At 35.7% G+C, this 11,519-nt stretch overlaps 1 protein-coding gene across 1 annotated transcript in view; it reads left to right on the top strand.

Annotated features, from left to right (window-relative positions):
- Positions 1 to 295: 295 nt before the first annotated feature.
- LOC106067125 (dynamin-binding protein-like) overlaps positions 296 to 11,519 on the top strand; it is a 49,886-nt gene continuing 38,662 nt past the window's right edge. Inside the window, exons 1-4 of the mRNA XM_013226260.2 lie at positions 296 to 496; positions 4,037 to 4,319; positions 4,638 to 6,884; positions 7,715 to 7,791. Coding sequence (XP_013081714.2) covers positions 4,037 to 4,319; positions 4,638 to 6,884; positions 7,715 to 7,791 — 2,607 coding nt within the window. The 5' untranslated portion in view covers positions 296 to 496. The remainder of the gene's footprint in view (positions 497 to 4,036; positions 4,320 to 4,637; positions 6,885 to 7,714; positions 7,792 to 11,519) is intronic.

Below are 11,519 nucleotides of genomic sequence, written 5' to 3'. Positions count from 1 at the left end.
TGGTTTTGGGACTTTCTTTGAAATGTCCAACAAGAAAACATCGATCGACCGTGAGAAAACGGGGGGCCGGGGGGGGGGGGCACACCAACAGGCTGATCAGGTGGGTAAAGGTAGAGAAAGAGAGATATCTATATATAGATCTAGGTGAGAAAGTATGGACACAGTTTTATAAATTAAACATAATTGCGTAACAATCAAATCGGAGGAGCCCGTTGCAGGTAACGGTTCCCAAGATGTTTACAGGTTTATTATGAGGTTTAAAAAAAAACTATATAATTTCTACAGGTCAGTGAATATAAAAAAAATATGGCGTCGCAGGAAATGGGGTAGCATAACACAACAAAAGAGAAAACAATACATTTAGAATTTTAGATCTACTAGACTTAAGTTCTTGATCTTAGTAAACTGTCATGATTAGATCTAAATCTAGATATATAGATCTATGGTTTGCGCTTTTAAATGAGCTGGTTAATCGGAAAATCATTTGTAATTCAAGGTAATTTAAAAACCGAAATGAAATATTCTAGTAAATAGTCTCTAGTCACATCTCATCTTAGATTAGACGTCTTAGTTACAGTACTAGACTACAGTAACTAGAGTCTAATAGATCTAGTTACTACTAGATCACTAGATGATCTAGTAATAGTTAAAGTTGGTAATTTTATACTATAGTGTCTATAGTCATTAAAGTTAAAGAGAAATATTAAAATAAATAATAAAAATCTGGTTGATTATTTATTATTAGCGTTTCGGGTCAGTCGTAAACTAATAAATTTAGTAATTAGTCTACGACTACCTAATGTAATACCCTAACTAATACCCTGCCCTAGCCCCAGATTCTAGATTGACTAGATCTAGATCTAGTTAAAATCTAGAATAGAGTAAAACAGCGACCCAGCGTCAACACAACAGACAGTGACGTTTTGTACTCTAAGGCTATCCAGAAAAACCACTTATTATCAATATAACTCCTTTATTTTAATGTTTTTACCGGAACTGCTTTATTGCTACTTTATGTCAGTTTTGAAGTAACATCTGGATTAATCTGGAACAAAGACCTGGAGAAACACCATCACCATAATTGCCATAAAAAAAAAACATCAGGTATTTATCAATACCTGCCTCAGGAAGATTCTTATCAGCTGGCCAGACAAGATCTTAAAGGGAACTGTGGCAAAGAACAAACCAGCAACCATGGGCGTAGCCAGGGTGGGGTTCTTGGGGTTCAAACCCCCCCCCCCCAAAATGAAATCCCCCCCCCCCACCCCTGGGGGGGGGAACGGAATTAAGTGTCTAATTTTTGCTTTCATTTTGTTTATTTTAGGTGAGATTTTAATACTAAATCATCACCTACCACAGCACAGTCGAGGCAGTTTTGAGTTAAAAACCCTCTACCAGGGGGTTTTGAGTTTAAATCCCCCTACCAGGGGGTTTTGAGATTTAAAAAAACCCTATCAGGGGGTTTTGAGATACAAATCCCTCTACCAGGAGGCTTTGAGTTTAAAACCCCCTGCAGGGGGTTTTGAATTTTAAACCCCCTACCAGAGGTTTTTGCAGTTAAATCCCCCTCTTCTATAAAAAAAAAACAAAAAAACGCAAACAACAATCCTCAAATTCCAACAGCACAGTTGAGGAAGATTTTGATTTTAAAACCCCCTCCAAAATTTACGATAAACCCCATCTTCAATATAAAAAAAGCAAATTACATACTCAAAATTCTATGAGCGTAGCCAAATGGATTTTGAGTTTAACACCCCCCCCCCTCCAGCTAAAAAGTACCTCTTCAATATAAAAAAAAGCAAATTACACACTATAAAATCTATGAGCGTAGCCAAATGGGTTTTGAGTTTAAATCCCCCTCCTCCAGATGGCTTTTTCTTTAAAGTTTAAAACCCCTCCAGATGGTTTTGAGTTTAAAATTCCCTACAGAGCGTTTAGAGTTGAAAACCTCTCTCTTCAATATTATTTTAAAGCAAACTACAGTCACCAAATTCAAAGATCGTACCTAAATGGGGTTTTGAATTAAAAACAAAACAAAAAAAACTCGAGATTTCTTAGTTTAAAACCCCTCAACAGATGATTTGACGAAAAAACTTTCCTTTTCGATATAAAATCTAAAGCGAAATACAGGCATGTAATTCCAAGAGCGTAGTCAAGAAAGTTTACAAATTTCTACCAGTGGCTTGGGCTCCATTTATAAAGTTTAAAGTTTTCTGCCGAAATTGAAAATCATTAAATGTGTCTCAACAAAGATGGCTAAGACAGATTTTAGGAGTCAGTCATAGAGATCGGGTCTAAATCAAAGAAATCATATGCCAAACTGGGAGTCGAATCCTTAGTAAGGTTGTGACAGAGCGTCGCATGAGGTTTTGCGGGACATGTTCTCACACAAAATGAATTACGCAAAATAAGAGTTGCGGAAACCCTCCCCGAAAAAAAATCCTGGCTACGCCCATGCCAGCAACCCATTTGTTATGGAGTATATATGTGTGTTTCTATGGTAATGGTGGTAAGAGACAGGGTGTCCCTAACAATGGCAGGGCACTTTGTGAAACAGATTGCGCGGGTCCCAGTCTGGGTAGGGATAATGATAATAAGTGAAAATTTAAATTTTTAGTAGAAAATTAAAAAAAATGTGTCCTTACATTTTATTCATTCTTTAGAAAATCACAGTCTTCTAATTAACTTTACCAGGCTTGCGTGTACTGAAGTCACACAGTATATCATCGAAATTCTGTTTCCTACATAGTTACATGTTCAACAGCAAGAATCGGAAAATTGTTTAATGTATCTTCCTGAATAGTTGACCTCAAGTAATTCTTGAGTAGCTTGAAGCTTGAGAAGCTTCTTTCACTAGATACCACAGTCATGGATATTGTTAAAAATATTCTGAGTACAACAAAGTAGTTTGGGAATGCAGTGTATCTTTCATTAGTGGACATATTTATAAGCTAAAATTTCTACCGGGGTTTTGACAGTATTTGCTACTTCTCGCCCACATATATTTGCTGACTGGACCGTTGATGATGTCAATGCTTGCTCGAGGCTCGCTGTAAACTTTTGTATGTCATCACCCTAAAGGCTCTTGAACTGACAAGATAGCCAAATTGATTGTTTGATTTTAGCTGTTCGAATCTTGGCTAAAGGGATTGTTCACAATTTAAGAACTGTTAATAGAATAAGCACAAAACTACTATCGCTCTGTTCTTACGAACCCTAATGACAACGCAGTCAGAACTCTCTATAAAGCTTCTTGTCACACTCTGCAGACAAAGGTCAGGGAACTAAAAAGTAATTGGTGACTTCAGCTGTCCGTAAACATGCTGTAGTTTAGTTGAACATGCGGTAGCTTAGTTGTTTTTTGCAATTATCTGTTTCTTTTGTGTTGATAAGGTTACAGTCTGCTGAAATGTATTTTTCTTAGTCTAGTGTGAGATCTTCTTTAAACAAAATCTCTTTGTTTACATAATTAGCTAAAAAAAAAAAAAAAATTAATACAAAACTTATCTGTTTCTGTCCAAATGTCATGCTGATTTCGATCAAACTATTTTGTTGAAATGAATAATTCTTAATAAATTATTCATAATTTGCTTTTAAATTTTCTTTCTAAAACTGTTTTTCAAAATAATTTTGTGATCTTTGCAAAGATAGCCCTCAGAGTTATAATGATTTTCAATTTTCTTAAACTAAATGATCTTCTCATCTTAGTGAAAATGACAGTTAAAAATTCAGCAAATAATTTTTAAATTACTTTTTCTGAATGTTTTTGAAAGATGAATCAACATATTAAATTAAAAAACCAAGCTTTTTCAATTTTGTTTTAATGTATGTAGCTCACAAAAAAAGGAATTAGGTCTCGATACTGGAATTTGTGCTTTGCAAATATATTGCACATTATAAAGCCTATCATAAGGGTTATATATTTTGAGTTGTATCTATCTTCCTAGATATATAACAAAGGAACCTAACAATTCTTTATTTTTTCAGCATATATTTCAAAAGTTATAATATTAATGATTATTTGTTATACTTGCAGATGACCATATCTGTAGGTGACTATGTTAAGGTCATCTATGAATTTGAAGGGGAAGCATCCACAGACTTATCACTCAAACTAGGAGATGTAGTTTTTGTGACAGATGTTGTGGATAAAAACTGGTTCACTGGCTACCTGGTGGGGGATAAGAATCAAAATGGAAATTTCCCAGCAGCTTTTGTTGAACTTTTAGTTTTACCTTCAATACTGACTGGGCAGAAACTATTCTTGGCAATTGAAGATTTCCCTTCAGGGCAGGTTGATGATCTAGATTTTGTTAAAGGTGGGCACGTCAGTACTATTAACTTGTTTTCTTAAGCTTACAAATTTATGATCAATAAAAGATAAAATTAATGTAATTTTAATCTTTGATTTTTTTTTTTAAAGAAATGTTATAGATATAGCTTATTTTCATGTTGCAACTTGCGACAATAAAATATAAACTAAATATTATCGAGGGATTTAAAAATGTTTTTGAAAGTTGAAACAATTTTGGATGTAATTTTTCAGCTTTCTCATTTTTTTTGTGAGCAAATATTTAGATTTTATTTTTAACTTATCAACTATATTTAATATAAAAAAATGAATTTAATTTTTGCAGGTGACATTATTTTAGGTTTGAAACCTATTAATGAAACTTGGTGGAAAGGAAAGAATGGCCCTTTAAAAGGAATATTTCCACTGACATTTGTCACAGAACTTTTAGTGGAGTGTGGGCTAAGGTCCAGGTCAGTAAGTGCCCGCTCCAACAGTCTTATCTCTTCTGGGGGAGAAAGTTTTGATGGTGGCAGCGTGAGTACAGCTATCAATGACCTCCTCAGCCTGAAGAAAACAGTCTTTGCTCGAGCACTGGTGGACATCAAACCACAACTTGATGGTGAGCTGGCTTTCCAGCGAGGAGATGTCATTGAGTTGACTGACGCGATTGACAATGACTGGTTTTACGGCAGGTGCCACAATAAGGAAGGTTTAGTCTCCTCTGTTTGCATTGAGTTTTTAGATTCTGTGGGTGATGATAATTCCAACAATGAAGATAACCAATCATCTGATCCTAACCTTTATAATTCCCATGTAGATGACTACCACAAGAGAACTGATTATGTTGAATCCAGAACTTTTAGCAATGATTCCTACAACAGTGAAAACACAAGATCCCATGATGCAGAGATTACAGCTTATGGGAGAGTTCTGTACCCCTTTAGTGCGCAGCTCCCAAATGAGCTGTCAATTTGTGAGTCTCAGCTGGTCACCTTGATACAACATGTGGATGATGACTGGACAGAGGGAGAAATTGATGGAAAAAGGGGAATATTCCCTACCAACTTTATTGAGATCATTGTGGATTGTCCTTATGCTTGTAATAAAACATCTACAGACAGAAGTAATGATGTAAGCCCTTTTATTCAAGACACAAACTGTAGTAATGATACACAAAAAGAGAATGCAACATTGCAGAAACTAACAACTGGTCATGATAGAAGAACAGACCAGCCATTGGTCAATGATGTATCAGAAAGCCATGAAATTGGTCTTGTTGTGCACACCTTTATTGCAGAGGTCAGTCAGGATGTCACTGTGTCTGAAGGAGACACAGTGGAAGTACTACGACATGTTGATCAGAATTGGCTGGAGATAAAAACTGACACTGGTCTGAGGGGGATGGTACCTAGAAACCATGTGGATATCATTGGACCTTGGCCACTTTCAGTTTCTAGAAAAGAAACCTTCCCAGTTGTTCCAGTCATATCCAATAGTGCATGCAGCTCAATTCACCCTATTGAAAATGGTGTAGGTCTAGACATGTCAAATCATGAAGTTAAAACAAAATCAGAATCTAAAGCAGATTTGCCATCCAAAGTAACATTTAATGATAATCCATTGCCAGTGCAGATGAAATCATTACCTCCAGCTATTTCAATTACACCTAGAGTGAAGCCCATCCTAAAGCCAAAACCTTCCCTAATTAACAAACCATCTCTTCCCCCTAAGCCTTTGTTGAGTGTAAAAGCTCTGAAGCCTGAGTCAAATCATAGTAGTAGTTCAGTGCCAGTAAGTCCAACATCTCCATTGATTGATGTTGGTGTACAAAAAGCAGAGATCAAAAGAGCAACAACTCCAGACAATATTAAAAGCACACAGATTCAGTCAGGCCTGACAAATATATCTGAGTCAGTTTCAGAGCAGAGTTCAGCTCCTGACAGACCATCTCCACCGTCAATAAGAAACATAGAACCTTTAAAAAAAATGAAAGATATTGGATATACTTCTAATTCCCAAAGTTTTTTTGCAAGAAGTAGCCCAATAACTGCTCCAGATAACAGGAGGCGGTCAGCATCAATAGCTGAACAGGAAATATTTAACAAATCCAAGTCATCACCATCTGAGGAAAAAACTTCCTTTGTGAATAAAGGATTTCAGATAGAAATAGATGAGGGTAATTTAGTGGATGTAAAGTTGGACAAGCCCCCAGCCCCTAGAAGACCTCCTCCAAGAGCTGCTCCTCCTAGACCTCAAAGTGCAACAACAAGCTCAGATGGTTTTGACTATCCTATAAAATTTAAGGCACCACCTCCTCGTCCTACAGGGCCTAGGATAGCACCAGCTCCAGGCAAAACTCTACTTATACCTACCAAGGTGGAAATACTACCAAAAATAATACCAAAACGACCTGCTCCAAAAGCACCTTCACTTCCTGGTAGCTCTGCTAATTCAAATCAGGACATTAAACTAGAGAGTAAACCTCACATTCAGCCACCGCGCAGAGCTCCACCCCGGCCAGCTTCCTTTCCTTCCCCCCCTGCCTCACTCTGCCCTGGAGACCTGATGTCATTTAGTCCTGGGGATGTGGGTGAGTGGAATTATTTTATTACTTTGATTCTCTGGAATTTTAAAAAATGCATTATAGATTTTTGTACAATTTAACCATAATAAATAAAAAGACCATTTCTTTTGATGCTATATTTAATAAACAAATAGACCATTTTTTTAGAAAGCTTTTATATCAACTCACTGTCTAGTACAATTTTTGTACATGTTATTTCTCCAACTTCCCATTCTCAGAACAAGTTAAAACTTTACACAATTATACACTGTGCTTAAAAAAACATGAATCAATAAGAAATGAACCAATTAATTATTAACTAGTGGTATTTACTTATTTTTGATACCAAAAAGGGAAATTAAACTTACAGTATTGATAGATGGTTTAAAAAAAAGTTCTTCCCTTCAGATAACCATGTTTCTTAAAAACTTATTTTTGTTAATTTATTTTTAATGCTTTATTTGATCATGGGTTTGTGTTGGTTGAGTGGTTAAGTGTTTGGCTTCTGAGCCTTGGTTCCTGGGTTGAAATCTCAGTGAAGACTAGGATTATGAATTTTGAGATTTTTAGGGCACTCCTGAGTCAACACAGATGGGTACCTAACTTTAGTTGGTGAAAGTAAAGGCGGTTGGACATTGTGCTGACCCTGCTTGTTAACCATTAGCTAAAGAAACAGAAACATTATCTGCCCTCTAGATCACAGGGCCTGAAAAGGAAACTTTACTTTTGTTTTTCTATATTTGGATAATGCATCTTCTGAATGAACTAATTGACTTTTAAATAAGAATTTCATATGTTCTCATTCCATTTTCCTTATTTTTCTTTTCTAATTTCTATGTGCTGTTTGGATCCAACAGATTCTATAGGATCATTTAGTCCTGAACTAGTAATGGATATCAAGTCTAAGCTGGAGGAAAATCAGAAAGACATAAAGGTATCTCAATTCTCTTTCAACACACTCTGTAACCTCCTTAGGAACACTGGTCACAGAACTCATTACTGATAGTTCGGTGTCAGAAGCTTGTTCTTATCCTTGTCATTGCTCTACTTTGATAGTGTAAGAAGGTTTTTTATCATACAAAGGGAAACAGCAGAAAAAAAACCATTGTATCATTTATTTATGTCAGTCCTTTTTTCCTCCAAAGTTAGTTTAGAAATATCTTTTGTAGTACATCGCCATATTTCTCATTCATTAATGTGACAATAAAATTATGTGGACACAAAGTAATTGTCCAGTAGCTAGTTACCTTTTTGTGTTGCTACGTTCCCAATTGACTCAGTTTCAATTCCATTTTTCTGGTTTGAGTTTAAGCATTGTCCACATTCAGTTCCTATTTATTTGCTCATTATTTTTCAAGTTTCATTTATTGACCATTTGGTTCTTTTATCAAACCAAGCATGCATACAACAAAAAAAACCAAGCATATAGAAAACAATAACAAAACAAGCATATACAAAAAACATAAATAAAATAACAACAAACCAAGCATATTATAAAAAAACAACAAGCATACATATAAAATAATAACTAAACAACCATATATAAAATAACCAAGTATATATATAACAATAAACCAAACATATTTAAACAACTTTTTAGAAAAAGACATTTACACTTCAAACTGAATTACAGAATCAAACATTTTTACTGTGTTACCTACAACATACATCTATTTTTCTTTGTTGGGTAAGAGTGTGGGTTCTCCATTAACATGTTCTTATGTATAGTGTCTTTATTTTAACATAGCTAATTTTGGTTATATAATCACATGGCTTCAACCAACCATTTCCAAAAGAAAAAAAAAAGTTTTCTTTTTATAAGTATTGACAAAGTAACTACAAAAGTAAGGAAAAAAGAAATGTTTTTTTTTTCTTCTTCTTCTTCTTCTTCTTAAACTGTCAGGTAGAGTTGAGCAATCAGCTCTTGGAACTCTAGGCCAGCAAAAGTGAACAAGAGCTCCCTCTCACCGGCCTGAATGAGAACAATGTACACTGTTCTGTCTGATGGGTGGGTCAGACTCGCTGCAAGAGACCGCATACACTAAGACCCCGCCATTTTCCTTTTCTATACCAGGATAACTGTTAAAATTGTGTGCAACAAGGGACATCAACTCTGACTGTTCTATAATTTAAAGCAGTTGTCTCCCCTCTAAACTAAACACTATAACTAAACACATTAATTTAAAAAACGTTAACTGTACTCGCTGTTCAGTTTTGAGTTACCTCCAGCGTTGTTGCTGCTTTATTTTCTCCCAATATTCTATTTCTAGAGCTGGCAGCCTTTACAAAGTGGTAGATATGTTATTTTCTACAAATATTCTATTTTTAGAGCTGGCAGCCTTTACAAAGTGGTAGATATGTTATTTTCTACAAGATGGACTATTCTGACTTAAACGAAAGTCTGTAGTAGTGGTACTTCTAGAAGAACTCGACCCAAATGTTAGTATACTTTGGACTAATAGACTACACTTAGAAGTTTAAACCCAGTTTTGATGTGACTTGATTTAAGTCAAGTCTGATTGTGTGTGAGTGATGGTTTGGAGGATAGATTAAAACGAGGACAAAAACTGACATAGGGTAGAACTTGTTTGGAGACAGCGAACGGTTGGATGACAGTGAAATGATAGGGTAGAACTTGTTTGGAGACAGCGAACGGTTGGATGACAGTGAAATGATAGGGTAGAACTTGTTTGGAGACAGCGAACGGTTGGATGACAGTGAAATGATAGGGTAGAACTTGTTTGGAGACAGCGAACGGTTGGATGACAGTGAAATGATAGGGTAGAACTTGTTTGGAGACAGCGAACGGTTGGATGACAGTGAAATGATAGGGTAGAACTTGTTTGGAGACAGCGAACGGTTGGATGACAGTGAAATGATAGGGTAGAACTTGTTTGGAGACAGCGAACGGTTGGATGACAGTGAAATGATAGGGTAGAACTTGTTTGGAGACAGCGAACGGTTGGATGACAGTTGCAGCAAGGACTTAGTCGTTTATGTTTGTTCTAGTCGACCAACACAAAAAAAGTTCAAATTGAAATAGTTCATGCCTGTGAGTTTGCGTGAAACGTCTACCACGCTAACAATACTGACCTGCTAACTGCAACAGGGAGCTAGTTGCTAGTTATTGCTGGTGGTTTGTTTGGGACGATACGCGTGTTGAATAGTGTTTGTCATCGTCACATAACTAGGACTATACCTAGTCACTGCATGTCCACACACTTCTACACAGGTACACATACATTGGTTACACTTGTGATCCTAGGACTGACACTGACAGGCTTAGTATATTTTATGTTTAAAACCTTATTCTTATTTGAAAACTATTCTATGACTGACATCTAACTGTTAAGTTTCTCAACAACCAATCAGTTGGTACTTATCACATTCACGTGAAACTGTCTTTGGACTTTGATTCTCATATTCTCCTCATATATTATTGTTAAAGTGAATCACCTCCATAGATATGTCTCCGCTCCGCACTAACGTCCAAGGTGTATGCAAAGTATGGGCACCCTTTGTCAAATCCTTTGTAAAATGCGTGTACTGTTTTAAGTGTTTCTCTTGTCATATTAATGGAAATCTAGAACTGTTTCTTCAATCGTAAAATAGATTTGCTTTTTGAGTTCTTTCAATTAATCGATTTCATTTCCTTTTTTAACTTTGACCGCTTTACCAAACTTTATTTATTGAAAGAGTCTTTAAATAGTGTTGATAAAAAATACAATCTACATAACTAGGCCTAGGTCTGTTAGTTCTTCACACAATGGAATCGTCACAAGATCTAGTAAATTGCAAATCCAAAATGGATAGAATAGTCTCCCCTAGCAGTAGCAGAGGACAAGAAATGCATTGAACTCCGTTGTGCTTTGATAGGTGGAGATAAGAAACTGGAGACAATATACTTCACATTTTAGATAGAACTCTGCTCTAGGATTACGTGACAAACATTTCAATGATTCCGAGGAGTGAACGCATGGCATTCAGTGGGGAAGAACATTCGCACAACTTGTTTGGTGTAGGCCTCTCTTCTATAGGAAGACCTTTGGTAAGTTTGTTTCTGTTTGATGTTCTTACATTAGTCAGAGCGATAAGTACCATTTTTTACAAGTATTCACTTTGAATAGCAAACAAAACAGCAGGGACTATATTAATACGCGAGGTAAATATCTTTTATATTTGTATACATGTTTATGCAAACGGTTTTGTTCTTTTGTAAAATGTTATAGGGCCTACACAATGTTTGTATTAATAAATTCAATGCTTTTTTATTGTACAAGCCACTAATATTTTAAAGAAAATGTTTAATTTAAAGAGGAAGAAAACATTTAGTATGTATACAAGTCAAATATATTTGTAAACAACATTTAATACGCATTTTTCCTTATGACTTAACGTAATATGTTCCATCATACACAAATGTATGACAATTTACAAACCCATCAATTAGATAATCATTCAATAACAACTGTTAGGCCAGGCTCACATTGAACCATATCTTCATGACATTCCTTTAATTGAATACACCTGAATATTAACAATGTAATATTAACAACAGTTGTATATCTCCATATCCTGCGGTATCCTAGCGTAAGTCGGCTTTAAGAAAAATACAATAATTTCGTCAACACTTTTTGTCTCTGGACGGAGCTAGGGTTGTGT

The sequence above is a fragment of the Biomphalaria glabrata genome, chromosome 10 (assembly GCF_947242115.1).
Source record: "Biomphalaria glabrata chromosome 10, xgBioGlab47.1, whole genome shotgun sequence".
Classification (NCBI taxonomy): domain Eukaryota; kingdom Metazoa; phylum Mollusca; class Gastropoda; family Planorbidae; genus Biomphalaria; species Biomphalaria glabrata.
Note: the sequence above shows the minus strand (reverse complement) of the source record. Positions and strands in the feature narration are given on the sequence as shown.